Below are 16,666 nucleotides of genomic sequence, written 5' to 3'. Positions count from 1 at the left end.
GTGGTGGATTGTCCTCCTCAAAAATATATTTTCTATTTGAAAATCAACTACGCTGAACAAAATGGTCATCTGAAAATTTTGATTGGATGTATTTGGGAAAATGATGGGCTGGGGGGGGGGGGGCTAGTTGCACTCCAATCACTTTCGAGTAATAAAAAGGGCACTAACCCTTTAATTTCCATCAAATGAGCCTGTTTTGAAGTTTCTACGACAACGCCTTCAATAAAAACCTTATATGCCCCCAGGACATAACTTAAAACCCTTGCCCTGAGGATTGTGGGGGAGTTTCCTCCTCAAAAATATATTTTCTATCTGGAAATCAACTACACTGAACAAAATGGCTATCTCAAAATGTTGAATGGATGAGTTTGGGGGAATAATGGGCGTGGGGGGGGGGCTAGTTGCCCTCCATTCACTTTCGACGATTAAAAAGGGCAGTAGCTTTTTGAATTTCCAATCGAATGAGACTTTTTTTGAAGTTTCTACGACAACGACTTCTATAAAAACATTATAAGACCCCAGGGTATAACTTAAAACCCTTGCCCTGAGGGTTGTGGGGGAGTGTCCTCCTCAAAAATATATTTTCTATGTGGAAATCAACTACGTTGAACAAAATGGCTATCTCAAAATTTTGATTGGATGTGTTTGGGTAATGTTGGGTGGGGGGAGGGGGCTAGTTACACTCCAATCACATTTGACTTTTAGAAAGGGCACTATCCCTTTAATTTCCAATCGCTTGAGCCTGTTTTGAAGCTTCTACGACTACGCCTTCTATAAAAACCTTATATGCCCCCAGGGTGTAACTTAAAACCCTTGCCCTGAGGGTTGTGGGGGAGTGTCCTCCTGAAAAATATATTTTCTATCTGGAAATCAACTACACTGAACAAAATGGTTATCTGAAAATTTTGATTGGATGTGTTTGGGGAAATGATGGGCGTGGGGGGGGGGCTAGTAACACTCCAATCACTTTCGACTATTACAAAGGGCACTAGCTCTTTAATTTCCAATCGAACGAGCCTGTTTTGAAGTTTCTACGACAACGCCTTCTATAAAAACCGTATATGCCCCCAGGGCATAACTCAAAACCCTTGCCCTGAGGGTTGTGGGGGAGCGTCCTTCTGAAAAATATATTTACTATCTGGAAATCAACTACGCTGAACAAAATGCCTATCTCAAAAGTTATGATTGGATGTGTTTGGGGTAATGACGGGCGTGGGGGGGGGCTAGTTGCACTCCAGTCACTTTCGACTATTAAAAAGGGCACTAGCCCTTTAATTACCAATCGAATGAGCCTGTTTTGAAGTTTATACGACAACGCCTTCAATAAAAACCTTATATGCCCCCAGGGCATAACTTAAAACCCTTGCCCTGAGGATTGTGGGGGAGTTTCCTCCTCAAAAATATATTTTCTATCTGGAAATCAACTACGCTGAACAAAATGGCTATCTAAAAATTTTGATTGGATGTGTTTGGGGAAATGATGGGTGGGGGGAGGGGGCTAGTTATACTCAAATCACATTCGACTATTAAAAAGGGCATTAGCCATGTAATTTCCTATCGAATGAGCCTGGGCTGAAGTGTATATGACTATGACTCCAATAAAATCCTTATATACCCCCAGGGCATATCTTAAACCTTTGCCCTGAGGGTTGTGGGGGAGTGTCCTCCTTAAAAACATATTTTCTGTGTGGAAATCAACTACACTGAACAAAATGTTTATCTGAAAACTTTGATTGGATGTGTTTGGGAACATGATAGGCGTGGGGGGGGGCTAGTTGCACTCCAATCACTTTCGACTATTAAAAAGGGCACTAATCCTTTAATTTCCACAAATGAGCCTGTTTTGAAGTTTCTACGACAACACCTTCAATAAAAACCTTATATGCCCCCAGGACATAACTTAAAACCCTTGCCTTGAGGATTGTGGGGAAGTGTCCTCCTCAAAAATACATTTTCTATCAGGAAATCAACTACGCTGAACAAAATGGTTATCTCAAAATTTAGATTGGATGTGTTTGGGGGAATGATGGGCGTGGGGGGAGGCTAGTTGCCTTCCAATCACTTTTGACTATTAAAAAGGGCACTAGCTTTTTGAATTTCCAATCGAATGAGACTTTTTTTGAAGTTTCTATGACAAAGCCTTCTATAAAAACCTTACTTGTCCGCTCGTCATAACTTAATACACTTGCCCTGAAGGTTTTATGGGATTGTTCTCCTCAAAAATCTATTTTCTATCTGGAAATCAACTACTCTGAACAAAATGACTATCTCAAAATTTTGATTGGATGTGTTTGGGGGGCTAGTTACACTCCAATCACATTCGACTATTAAAAAGGGCACTAGCCCTTTAATTTCCAATCGCTTGAGCCTGTTCTGAAGCTTCTACGACTACGCCTTCTATAAAAACCTTATATGCCCCCAGGGCATAACTTAAAACCCTTGCCCTGAGGGTTGTGGGGGAGTGTCCTCCTCAAAAATATATTTTCAATCTGGAAATCAACTACGCTGAACAAAATGGCTAACTCAAAATTTGGATGGGATGTGTTTGGGGAACTGATGGGTGTGGGGGGAGGGGGGCTAGTTACCCTCCAATCATTTTAAACTATTAAAAAGGGCACTAGAACTCTCGATTTCCAATCGAATGAGCCTCTTTTGAAGTTTCTACGACGACCCCTTCTGTATGAAGTGCCTCTGGAAAAAAAATAATAATAATAAAACATTGGAGCCGTATGGTCGTGGGGGTGTCCTCCACAAAAATATATTTTCTATCTGGAAATCAACTACGCTGAACAAAATGGGTATCTCAAAATTTTGATTGGATGTGTTTGGGGAAATGATGGGCGTGGGGGGGGGGGCTAGTTACACTCCAGTCACTTTCGACTATTATAAATGGCATTAGCTCTCTGAATTTCCAATCGAATGAACCTGTTTTGAAGTTTCTACGACAACACCTTCTATAAAAGCCTTATATTCCCCCAGGGCATAACTCAAAACCCTTGCCCTGAGGGTTGTGGGGGAGTTTCCTCCTAAAAAATATATTTTCTATCTGGAAATCAACTACGCTGGACAAAATGGCTATCTCAAAATTTTGATTGGATGTGTTTGGGGAAATGTTGGGCGTCGGGAGGGGGGGGGGTAGGTACCCTCCAATCACTTTTGACTATTAAAAAGGGACCTATCCCTTTAATTTCCAGTCGAATGAGCATATTTTGATGTTTTTACGACAAAGACTCCAATAAAAACTTTATATGCCCCCAGGGCATAGCTTAAAACCCTTGCCCTGAGGGTTGTGGGGGAGTTTTCTCCTCAAGAATATATTTCCTATCTGGAAATCAACTACGCTGAACAAAATGGCTATCTAAAAAATTTTAATTGGATGTGTTTGGGGAAATGATGGGCGTGGGGGGGGCTAGTTACACTCCAATCACTTTCGACTATTAAAAGGGGCACTAGCTCTTTAATTTCCAATCGAATGAGCCTGTTTTGAAGTTTCTACGACAACGCCTTCTATAAAAACCTTATATGCCCCCAGGGCATAACTCAAAACCATAGCCCTGAGGGCTGTGGGAGAGTGTCCTCCTCAAAAATATATTTTCTATCTGGAAATTAACTACGCTGAACAAAATAGCTATCTCAAAATTTTGATTGGATGTGTTTGGGGAAATGCTGGGCGTGTGGGTAGGCTAGTTGCACTCCACTCACTTTCGACTATTAAAAGGGCACTAGCCCTTTAATTTCCAATCGAATGAGCCTGTTTTGAAGTTTCTACGACAATGCCTTCTATAAAAACCTTATATGCCCCCAGGGCATAACTTAAAACCCTTGCCCTGAGGATTGTGGGGGAGTTTCCTCCTCAAAAATATATTTTCTATCTGGAAATCAACTACGCTGAACAAAATGGCTATCTAAAAATTTGATTGGATGTGTTTGGGGGAATGATGGGTGGGGGGAGGGGGGCTAGTTATAATCAAATCACAGTCGACTATTAAAAAGGGCATTAGCCCTTTAATTTCCAATCGATTGAGCCTGTTTTGAAGTTTCTACGACTACGCCTTCTATAAAAACCTTATATGCCCCCAGGGCATAACTTAAACCCTTGCCCTGAGGGTTGTGGGGGAGTGTCTTCCTCAAAAATATATTTTCTTTTAGGAAATCAACTACGCTGAACAAAATGGTTATCTGAAAATTTTGATTGGATGTGTTTGAGGAAATGATGGGCGTGGGGGGGGGGCTAGTTGCACTCCAATCACTTTCGACTATTAAAAAGGGCACTAATCATTTAATTTCCAGTCAAATGAGCCTGTTTTGAAGTTTCTACGACAACGCCTTCAATAAAAACCTTATATGCCCCCTGGGCATAACTTAAACCCTTGCCCTGAGGATTGTGGGAGAGTTTCCTCCTCAAAAATATATTTTCTATCTGGAAATCAACTACGCTGAACAAAATGGCTATCTCAAACTTGTGATTGGTGGTGTTTGGGGGACTAATGGGCGGGGGGGGGAGGCTAGTTGCCCTCCAATCACTTTCGACTATTAAAAAGGGCACTAGTTTTTTGAATTTCCAATCGAATGAGACTTTTTTTGAAGTTTCTATGACAACGCCTTCTATAATAACCTTATTTGCCCCCCGGGCATAACTTAAGACCCTTGCCCTGAGGGTTGTGGGGGAATTTCCTCCTCAAAATTTATTTTCTATGTGAAAATCAACCACGCTGAACAAAATGGCTATCTCAAAATTTTGATTGGATGTGTTTGGGGGGGGAGGTGGGCTAGTTACACTCCAATCACATTCGACTATTAAAAAGGGCACTAGCCCTTTAATTTCCAATCGCTTGAGCCTGTTTTGAAGTTTTTACGACAACGCCTTCGATGAAAAACTTAGATGCGCCTATGGCATAACTGAAAACCCTTGCCCTAACGGTCATGGGGGAGTGCGAACCCCAAGAATTTATAGTCTAAGTGGAAATAAACCACACCAAAAAAATTGGCTATATCAATCTTTATCTTGGGTGTGTTTCGGGGAATCATGGGAGTGGGGGGGGCTAATTGCCCTCCAATCACTATTGACTATTAAAAAGGACACTAGAACTCTCAATCTCCAATCGAATGAGCCCCTTTTGAAGTTTCTACGACGACCCCTTCTGTATGAAGTGCCTCTGGGAAAAAAAAAATAATAATAATAATAAAACATTGGAGCCGTATGGTTGTGGGGGAGTGACCTCCTCAAAAATATATTTTTTATCTGGAAATCAAATACGCTGAACAAAATGGTTATCTGAAAATTTTGATTGGATGTGTTTGGGGAAATGATGGGCGTGGGGGGGGCTAGTAACACTCCAATCACTTTCGACTATTAAAAAGGGCACAAGCTCTTTAATTTCCAATTGAATGAGCCTGTTTTGAAGTTTCTACGACAACGCCTTCTATAAAAACCTTATATGCCCCCAGGGCATAACTCAAAACCACTGCCCTGAGGGTTGTGGGGGAGTGTCCTCCTCAAAAATATATATTCAATCAGGAAGTCAACTACGCTGAACAAAATGGCTATCTCAAAATTGTGATTGGAAGTGTTTGGGGAAATGATGGGCGTGGGGGTGGGCTAGTTGCACTCCAGTCACTTTCGACTATTAAAAAGGGCACTAGCCCTTTAATTTCCAATCGAATGAGCCTGTTTTGAAGTTTCTACGACAATACCTTCAATAAAAACCTTATAGGCCCCCAGGGCATAACTTAAAACCCTTGCCCTGAGGATTGTAGGGGAGTTTCCTCCTCAAAAATATATTTCCTATCTGGAAATCAACTACGCTGAACAAAATGGCTATCTAAAAAAATTTGATTGGATGTGTTTGGGGAAATGATGGGTGGGGGGGGGGAGGGGGGCTAGTTGCAATCCAATCACATTCGACTATTAAAAAGGGCACTATCCCTTTAATTTCCAATCGATTGAGCCTGTTTTGAAGTTTATATGACTACGCCTTCTATAAAAACCTTATATGCCCCCTGGGCATAAATTAAAACCCTTGCCCTGAGAGTTGTGGGGGAGATTCCTCCTCAAAAATATATTTTCTATCTTGAAATCAACTACACTGAACAAAATGGCTATCTCAAAATTTTGTCTGGATATGTTTTGGGGAACGATGGGCGTGGGGGGGGGCTAGTTGCCCTCCAATACCTTCGACTATTAAAAAGGGCACTAGAACTCTCGATTTCCAATCGAATGAGCCCACTTTGAAGTTTCTACGACGACCCCTTCTGTATGAAGTGCCTCTGGGAAAAAAAAATAATAAATAATAAAAACATTGGAGCCGTATGGCCTTTACTATAGGCAACGCTACAGCGTTGCCTCTGATTAATTTTTGGTAATCAATAATCATAGTATAGTGATTTTCCTTTTTGTTCAAGCCAAGGGACTGTAAGTTTCCTGTAGGCTTTTGGCCATGGAAATTCCAACGTGTACTTTTTTCCATTCGACGCCATTTTTAGGGGTTTCAGACTGTTTTTAAAATTTCCATAGGTTTGTTTTCTAAATAATATTTTACAAATTAAAACTAATCGAGATAATAGCTACCATTTCTTAATCAGCAGTAAATGAAATTTTTTTTTTACTAGCCAGTTTTTTTTTTAAAGTGTTTTAATTTTTGTTTATTATGGACCGTGGTTTGTACTTTATTAGGTTGCAGCTGTTGCTGCAACCATGATTAATAAAAAAAAACTTGTGTTAATAGACAAATACCATTTCCGTGTGTTTTTTCTGCATCTGTCTCTCATTGCAGGTAAACCAAACTATCCAGGCAAGAACTGTGGATTTTTTTAAAAACATCTTTGGAGCCATGGGTTGCTTGAAAAACTTACTGTTAAAGAATAAAATCACGAAAACAGAAAAAATGACGTCATGCTAAGACTGACGGCTCAAGCTGCCTTTCAGAACAGCAACGAAAGGAGACCCACGAAGCGTGTCTTTTGCTAGAGAAAGAGCTGACAAGGCAAAATATGCGACTATTTCGCAAATATGTAGACTAGCCAAACACCTAGTTTCGCTGGCCCTTGGCTAAAAAAAAAAAGAACTCTTGTGTGGGCTCTTCGCCATCATCCTCCATTTACTTCGCTAAGAAGCTTCAGCCTCTAGAATTTTAGACCGGTTAAGATAAAACGCAGAGAAAGCACGTCTTTTTCTTACTATTCCGGGTAAATTTTTGAAATTTATCCAAAATACCTCAAAATTCTGGTAAAAAATTCAGCGATCCCCAATTTAGTATTTCGTGCTCTGTTCTAGATTCACTTTTAAGAGAAAAGGAAAAATTTCTTATTGAATTCCGTCATACGCTCATTTCGTACTCTGCTGGCAAGAGTTTGGAGCTTTTAATTTGGAAATGGCAAAAGTTAATAAAGGTGTTATATGTGCTAAATTAGTTCAAAAACATGCAGAAAGAGCGAAAGAAAATATCCTGCAAAAAGTAGGTAAGGTCGATCGAACAGGAGACGAAAAATTCGAGGATAATGTGAGAAATGTTACGGAACAGTATCTTCAGGCAAAAAAGCTGCTAACTCAAGTTAGTAAATATGCCGAGTGCATTAAAGACATGCAAGCAGCAAGTAGGAGCTTATATGAATGCATAGGTGAGGTATATGAACCTGATTGGACTCAATATGAGCTACTTCATCAACAAAGCAAGAAAGTTGACATTCTTTGGCAAGATCTAGCTCAGAAGGTTACAGATCAGGTGCTCACTCCTCTGAAAACATACCAAGCTCATTTCCCTGAAATTAGGAGAAAGATTGAAAAGCGAAACCGGAAACTTCTCGATTATGATAGCAGACGACATTTTTATGAGAGTCTGGAATCAGCTCAGAAGAAACAGGACGAGGGCAAAATCGCCAAAGCCAAAGAACACTTACATACACATAAAAAAATTTTTGCTGAGATCAACTCAGAGGTAAATGAAGAGCTGCTTGCTCTCTATGGCTCTCGCATGCTCTTCTATGTTACAAATCTGCATAATTTTTTTAAAGCAGAACAAATTTTTCACTCAGAACTGGCCGAGGTCTCCTTGGCATTGCTAAGGATAGTTAAAGAATTATCTGAAAAAAAATCAGAAACTTTTTCTAGGACACGAGGAATTTCTACTACCAATGAAACATCTCCGGTGACACCAGTAACACACCATTTAACTAAGTCTCCAATTGTTAGCACACTCAAAACGAAATTCGATTTGCCGGCCGAGTACTATGAGGAGTGCTTGCCAAACGCGTCTAGCGACAGTGATGTGGAGTTTATAAACTTTTTCAAGCAATGTGACACGGCAAAGCCAGCTTCTTTTTCGGTAAGCATGAATGAAAAGATAAGTAAAACTGATGCAAGTAGAATATCCAATAGTTTAAAGGAATATGAATCAGCTGCATATGAATCAAAATATGAGTCAGCTGAAGAAAAGTCTAAAGTAACAAATGCCTGCGGAAGTCCTTACCACAAAACTCTTGCTGTCAAAAGAGACGATCTCAATATTTCCTCGAGAGCATCGATTGATTATTTGTCCCAAGGCGTTTTGTACCGAGTTTATGCTGTATATAAATATGACCCAAAAGAGTACGATGAATTACAGCTCGAAAATGGTGATATCATAAGTGTGACTGCATATGATGACCCTGAAGACCAAGAAGAAGGTTGGCTAATGGGAATAAATGAAAACACTAGACAAAAAGGATTATTTCCTGCAAACTTCACTCGACCAATAAAAAACTGAAGATATGCGTTTATGCTCACTTAATTATATGTTACTTATATCTTTCTTTGACAGTAAAGTACTTTTTCTATTTTTACATTTGGATGAAAGTGACATAAGAACAATTTTGTTTCAATGCTATACATTATTTGGATGTAAATATGGTGAAATCCTTTAACCCAACTCTTCAACCCTGTATTGTCAAAATAGGCTCAAATAAAATATCTTCAATTATCCGGTGGGTACTTAGACCGAACTTTGACTCAACTTTTGACTTGACTAGATCGAACAGCGGTGATTTAGGTATAAGCAATCTAAACTGTTTTGCAATCGAACAATGATATTAAAACAAAATTTGAATTAAACGTTGCTGCTATCGATGTGGTGAGCGTATATGTACTTTTGCTCATTGTGTTTTTTGCATAATCTATGTCTCTAAATAAACCTGGAAAATTGTAAGAAGAAAATGTTAAGGGATGTTTAATAAATAAAAAGATTCATTTATATACTTATATTGATTGTACTAGTCTTAAGATACACAGTTTTCAGGTATCCCTGCTTTTTGCACTTCCTGAAAGCTTTAATTTAATACCCTTGGCCGTTCCTGAGACATTGTAGATAAGGTATTTTGACAACCTGGATGCTGCTAATGTCTTCTGATTTAGTTCAGTACCCCCTGAACATACCCTGGAAGTTGCAACTTAATATTCCAAGTTGTCTTTCGGCACTGAGTCACGCTTTTTGAAAACCTTGACCTACACAGTATCTTTTGTTTTAGTTTAAGATCCCCCTCAACATGCATTGATAGTTTCAACTTAATACCCTTAGCCGTCCCAATGATATTACAGATGCGCAGTTTGGATAACTAGGATGCACAGTTGCCTTTGATTAGTCCAACATCTTCCTCAATATCCCCTGAAGGTTTCAACTCAATACCCTTAGCTGTTCCTAAGATACTGCAGAAGCGCCCTTTGACAATCAGGATACATGGTGTATTTTTATTTATTTCAACATCCCCTTCGAAATTCCCTGAGTTTTAACCTTAATTAAATAAAAAAAACAAGTTTTTTAAACTGAAAGTAAGGAGCGACATTAAAACTTAAAACGAACAGAAATTATTCCGTATATAAAAGGGGCTGTCCCCTCCTCAACGGCTCGCTCTTTGCGCTAAAGCTTTTTATTGTTTTAAAAAATCAAGTTGTAAGGCAGAGTCAAACTTTAGCGTAAAGAGCAAGGCGTTGAGGAGAGGACAGCCCCTTTCATATACGGAATAATTTCTGTTCGTTTTAAGTTTTAATGTCGCTCCTTACTTTCAGTTTAAAAAACTTGTTTTTTTTATTTAATTTCTGATCGTTTTTTAGTTAATGCAGCTTTTATTTGCATAAAAATTTTACTTTTCTTTTGCTAAATGGATGTCTTTACAAATTAACTTACGTAACTAACTTCTATATTCGTATATTTTTCTTCTGGCAAAAAATAAAAAGTTGCAGATTTTTGCAGATATGAGCTTGAAACCTATGTAATAGGGTTTTCTGATACGCTGAATTCTGACGGTGTGATTTTCATTAAAATTCTTTCACTTGTAGGGGATGTTTCCCCCCTCTTTAAAAAATCGAGTAAATTTCCTCAGGCCTGTAGCCTTTGATGAGTAATACTAAACTTAATAAAATTTATATATTTAAGATCAGCATTATAAACACATTCTTTTGATACATTTATTGACATCAAAATTCCGTTTTTAAAAGTTTCGATTACTATTGAGCCGTATCGCTTGTTTTTTTATTGTTTTTTTTTATTACGTATATGTTATTACGCATATGAAGGGGTTCTCCTCTTAGTCAATACCACGCTCTTTACGTTAAAAGTTCAAAAAAAATTTGATTCACAAACCCCTGAATCACAAAGGCCGTTTAATTAGAATAGATAGTTCTTTTGAAAGCACTAAAAAAAACTGTAGCGTAAAGAGCGAGGTATTGACTTGGGGGAGAACCCCCTCACATACGTTGTAATTTCTGTTCGTTTTAAGTTCTAATATTCCTTCTTACATTTCAGTTGAAATAACTTGTTTTTATTTAATTTCTGATCGTCTAATGATCGATTTAATTTCTAATGCTTGGAAATCCGGCGCCCCCTTCATAGAAATGTCTCTTACCCCAAAGAAACATCCTCCACGGAAATATTCTCCAGAGTAATCCCCTCCTCTAGCGCCCCCCCCCCAGAAAAAATCCTTCCTGAAAATGGTTGTATACTTCCCAATAACCAATAAATAATGCTGGGAAGTCCGGCGCCCCCTTCATGGCAATTTCCCTTCCCCCATGAAAACCCATCATGAACAGATCCTCCAACATACCCACCGACCCACCCTTCCCTCCCACTCCCAGAAAAAAACCTCCTGAAAACTTCTGTATACTTCCCAATAACCAATACTATATGTTAACATTGGGTAAAGTTCATAACTTTTAGCCCTCCCTCTGGGAACTTCGGGAGATTAAGTCACCCTAAAAGATATATTTATCATATTTTCGACCATGCTGAACAAAATGGCTCTCTCTAAATTTTGATCGGGTGACTTTGGGAAAAAAATAAGCGTGGGAGGGGGCCTAGTTGCCCTCCATTTTTTTTGGTCACTTAAAAAGGGCACTAGAACTTTTAATTTCCGTTCCAATGAGCCCTCCCACGATATTCTAGGACCACTGGGTCGATACGATCACCCCTTGGGAAAAAAAACAAAAAACAAATAAACACGCATCCGTGATCTTTCTTCTGGCAAAAAATGTAAAATTCCACATTTTTGTAGATAGGAGCTTGAAATCTTGACAGTAGGGTTCTCTGATACGCTGAATATGATGGTGTGATTTTCATTAAGGTTCTATAACTTTTAGGGGGTCTTTCCCCCTTTTTTCGAAAATCAGCCTAATTTTCTCAGGCACGTAACTTTTTATAGGTAGCATTAAGCTTAATGAAAGTTATATATTTCAAATCAGAATTGAAGTCTAATTCTTTGATGTATCAACTGGTATCAAAAAACCGTTTTCTAGAGTTTTGGTTACCATTAAGCCGGGTCGCTCCTTACTTACAGTTCGTTACCACGAACTGTTTGATACCCTCAGTCACTTTGGACACACCCATGATCCAACGTCCCTTTTTTCTCAATAACGGTCTAATATATAAACAATGGGCGACTTCCATGATTTACATTGCCCTAGGTACTGTAGGATTCATACCATCCTTGAAGGCATAGTTATTGGGCTTTCGACTATTTTGAACAGAATAGCTGTCTCTAAATTTTTATCAATGTTACAGAATTCATTAATATAGAATGATTTCCAGTCATACAATGATTTGGCTTAATTTTAACCAACAGACTTCCATGTGCTGGCTCCACGAAAGAGGACATTACTGAAAGTTGCCTTGATAGTTGCCAAATGCAAGTATCTTAGTGCCAGAAATAATAATTGGGCATGTAAGCATGAATTTATTTTGGGTGAGGAGTCCTTTCGGGTAGGGGGAAATTAAGAATAAAATTAAAAAATGAACACAGTATACAAATATTAAAAAAATTCGAAATCCAAGATCGATTCACAAGCCCGAGTGGATTCGTGTAGGCTACATAGACAGCTTACCGATTTGTCGATGGGTAGTGAACAATTTAAGTGCCCGCCTTACCTTCCTTTCATATGCAGTAGACTGTCAATTTAATATTTTAGGAATTGATGCAGTAAATGAGCTGTATGCAACGTGCCTGGTTGTTAGATCCATTTTAGCTCAGGTTTATTTGGATGGAGAGTGGCGGTGAATCGACGTACATTTTACATATTTATTTTCTCTAAATGAAAAAAAAAAATTATAAAGAAGGAAAAATGAGGATAATTCCAGGCAGTGAACAAAGGAAAAATGGTATGCAGATATTTCGGTCGAAACCTCTATTCTACCGTCCTAAGTGCAAAACAAGAAATAATGAGTAAAAAATGCACAAAAAAGTCCTCAGAACAAAATGAAAACAAAACAAACATTTAAAACAAACACTTATATAAAAGAACGATACATCTGCGTATTGTTTCTCCTTTTTTCACTAGCTGGAATTATCCTGGCTTTTTCTTCTTTAAAAAATCTTTCAGTTTGCCATGCTTAGCCAGTGTGGTCCTTGAAATGATTTATTTTCTCTCGCTATTTTTTTTTTTTTTTGCACTGAAGGTTTAAAAATTCGATCATCCCTTAGTTTTATCCACCCATCCTATTCCCAGTGCAAGTTTTTGGGTGTGCTATTTTTTAGCAGTCTTACAGTTTCAATTTGCTTTAATGTAGAATGACAATTTTGCTGTCATTCGATAACTGAAATTCAGATTTATCAAAATACCGAATTACATTTTTGAAATTTACTTGTGTTTCCTTTTAAGATAAAAAAAAATACGTGGAAAAATGGTTGAAAATCGTTGAAAAATTAGTATTTTCTTAATTTTTTACGCTTTAGATCATCAAATGACCCCACTTGGGGGCACTCAAGAAAGAACGATGTGGCTTCCACGTTTTTTTTTTATTCTCGACCAATTCATAGCCTATATCAAACAGTTTGTGGTAGCGAACTGTAAGTAAGGAGCGACCCGGCTCAATAGTAACCGAAACTCTAAAAAACAGAATTTTGATACCAATAGATACATAAAAAGAATCATATTTTTATGCTGATTTCAAATATATAGGCTAAGTTAAATTAAGTTTAGTCTTACCCATCAAAAGTTACGACCCTGAAAGTTGCCTTCTTTCGAAAAAAGGGGAAAACAGCCCCAAGTCATAGAATCTTAAAGAAAATCACACCATCAGATTCAGCGTATCAGATAACCCTACTGTAGAGGTTTCAAGCTCATATCTGCAAAAATATGGAATTTTGATTTTTTGTTAGAAGAAAGATCACAGATTCATGTTTTTTTTCTTTCTTCTTCTTCCCAGGGGTGATTGTATCAACCCAGTGGTCCTACAATATCGCGAGAGGGCTCATTCAAACGGAAATTAAAAGTTCTAGTGCCATTTTTTAGTGACCCAAAAAATTGGAGGGCAACTAGACCCCCTCCCATGCTCATTTTTTTCCCAAAGTCACCCGATTAAAATTTTGAGACCTGCTTTATTTTAGCATAGTCGAAACATCTAATAACTATGTCTTTGAGGATGACTTATCTTCCCACAGTCCCCGGGGGAAGTTGTGAACTTTGTTCAGTGTTTACGTATTATAGTATTGGTTATTGAGAAGTATACACACGTTTTCAGGAGAGATTTTTTCTGGTGGGAGGTCGGAGGAAGAAGGTTACGTGGGAGGATCTTTCGATGGAAGAATTTTTCAAGGGGGAAGGGAATTTTTCATGGGGGAAGAGAATTTTCCATGAAGGGGGCGCCGGATTTCCCAGCATTATTTAAAAAAACGATCAGAAATTAAATTAAAAAAAAAAAATTTCAACTGAAAGTAAGGAAACATTAAAACTTAAAACGAACCTAAAAAATTACGTATATGAGGGGGGTTGCCTCTCCTCAAAGATCGCTTTTACGCTAGCGTTCTTTTTTTACTTTTAAAAGAAGTTATTATTCTAATTAAACAGCCTTCGTGATTCAGGAGTCATACTTAAATAACTAGAACAAAAATGAAACTTGGGTTATTATAAGGTTGTTATTAGTTAAATAAAAAAGGAAAATCATTATACAAATTTCGTTTTAATTATTCATGTACGGTGAGCAATCTTCAAAACCTGCATTAATTGAAAAGTGTTCAGAAATTAAACTAAAAAAAACAAGTTATACGTAATAATTTTTGTTCGTTTTAAGCTTTGATGTTGATCCATACTTTCAGTTCAAAACAACTTGTTATTTTATTTAATCATAGGCAGCAAAATAGCGCTGCCTAAGTATAGAACGATGTTGGCACAATGTATTATTTATTTTTTTTTTGTGGTCTTAGACCAGGGAACTTCGTATCGAAGGATTTGTCGTAGAAACTTCGAAAAGGGCTCATTCGATTCAAAATTGGAGTGGGTAGTGCTCTTTTTAATAGTCGAAAGTGATTGGAGGGCAACTAGCCCCCTTCCCCGCCCCCACGCCCATCATTCCCCCAAACATATCCAATCAAAATTTTGAGATAGCCATTTTGACCAGTGCAGTTGATTTCCAGATAGAAAATATGTTTTTGAGGAGGTCACTCCCCCACAACCCTCCGGGAAAGGGTTTTAAGTTATGACCTGGGGGCATATAAGAACGATGTTGGCACAATGTATTATTTATTATTTTTTTTCCTTTAGACCAGGGCACTTCGTATCGAAGGAGTTGTCGTAGAAACTTCGAAAAAGGCTCATTCAATTGGAAATTGGAGTGGCTTGTGCCCTTTTTAATAGTCAAAAGTGATTGGAAGGCACCTAACACCCCTTCTACACCAACCATTTACCTAAACACATCCAATCAAAATTTTGAGATAGCCATTTTGTTCAGCGTAGTTGATTTCCAGATATAAATTATGTTTTTGAGGAAGGAACTCCCCCACAGCCCTCAGGGCAAGGGTTGTAAGTTATGACCTGGGGGCATATAAGAACGATATTGGCACAAAGTGTTATTTATTACTTTTTTTTCCTTTAGACCAGGGCACTTCGTATCGAAGGAGTTGTCGTAGAAACTTCGAAAAAGGCTCATTCAATTGGAAATTAAAGTGGCTTGTGCCCTTTTTAATAGTCTAAAGTGATTGGAAGGCACCTAACACCCCTTCTACACCAACCATTTACCTAAACACATCCAATCAAAATTTTGAGATAGCCATTTTGTTCAGCATAGTTGATTTCCAGATAGAAATTATGTTTTTGAGGAGGGAACTCCCCCACAGCCCTCAGGGCAAGGGTTGTAAGCTATGCTCTGGGGGCATATAAGGTTTTTATAGAAAGCGTTGTCGTAGAAACTTCAAAAAATGCTCATTCCATTGGAAATTCAAAGGGCTAGTGCCCTTTTAATAGTCGAAAGTGATTGGAGGGCAACTAACACCCCTTCCACGCCCACCATTTCCCAAAACTCATCCAATCAAAATTTTGAGATAGTCTTTTTGTTCCACGCAGTTTAAAGTTCAGGATATTGTACATTTGAGCAGGCCGCCCCCCTTCAGAGTCTCCAGGGCGAGGGTTATAAGTTATGCCCTGGGGGCATATAAGTTTTTATTGAAATTTTGTCATAGAAACATGAAAAAGGGCTCATTCGATTGGAAATTCAAAGGTCTAGTGTCCTTTTCAAGAGTCGAAAGTGATTTGAGGGCAACTAACCCCCTCTCACGCCCACCTTTTCCCCAAACACATCCAATCAAAATTTATAGATGGGCATTCTGTTCAGCGTAGTTGATTTCCAGATAGAAATTATGTTTTTGAGGAGGAGGCTCCCCCAAAGTCCTCAGGGCAAGGGTTGTAAGTTATGCCCTGGGGGTATATAAGGCTTTTATAGAAAGCGTTGTCGTAGAAACTTCAAAAAAGGCTCATTCGATTGGAACTTCAAAGGGCCAGAGCCCTTTTTAATAGTCGAAAGTGATTGGAGGGCAACTAACCCCAATCTCTTACGCCCACATTTTCCCCGAACACATCCAATCAAAACTTTAAGATAGCCATTTTGTTCAACGTAGTTGAAAGTTCTGGAAATTGGGTCATTGAGGATGACAACCCCCCCACAGCCCTCTGGGCAAGGGTTGTAAGTTATGCCCTGGGGGCATATAAGGTCTTTATAGAATGCGTTGTCGTAGAAACTTCAAAAAGGGCTTACTCGATTGGAAATTGAAATGGCTAGTTCCCTTTTTAATAGTCGAAAGTGATTGGAAGACTAACACCCCTTCCACGCCCACCATTTACCCAAAAACATCCAATCAAAATTTTGAGATAGCCATTTTGTCCCACGCAGTTTAAAGTTCAGGAAATTACACCTCTGATTAGAACACTCCCCCACAG

General features: G+C 38.5%; 1 protein-coding gene across 1 annotated transcript; it reads left to right on the top strand.

The window, feature by feature from the left end:
- Window positions 1–7,367: 7,367 nt before the first annotated feature.
- Window positions 7,368–8,741, top strand: LOC148948504 (myc box-dependent-interacting protein 1-like). The gene has a single exon (XM_089094948.1). It carries the CDS (start codon window positions 7,371–7,373, stop codon window positions 8,739–8,741), a length of 1,371 nt encoding a protein of 456 aa, XP_088951074.1. The 5' UTR covers window positions 7,368–7,370.
- Window positions 8,742–16,666: the final 7,925 nt, after the last annotated feature.

The sequence above is a fragment of the Artemia sp. Qi Xiang Cuo genome, chromosome 9, assembly GCF_049724085.1.
Source record: "Artemia sp. Qi Xiang Cuo chromosome 9, ASM4972408v1, whole genome shotgun sequence".
Classification (NCBI taxonomy): Eukaryota; Metazoa; Arthropoda; class Branchiopoda; order Anostraca; family Artemiidae; genus Artemia; species Artemia sp. Qi Xiang Cuo.
The sequence above is the reverse complement of the archived record's forward strand: the minus strand, read 5'-3'. Positions and strand labels throughout refer to the sequence as shown.

Coding starts and splice junctions, on each gene's coding strand:
- LOC148948504 (XM_089094948.1), top strand. CDS start 7,371: ATGGCAAAAGTTAATAAAGGTGTTATATGTGCTAAATTAGTTCAAAAA.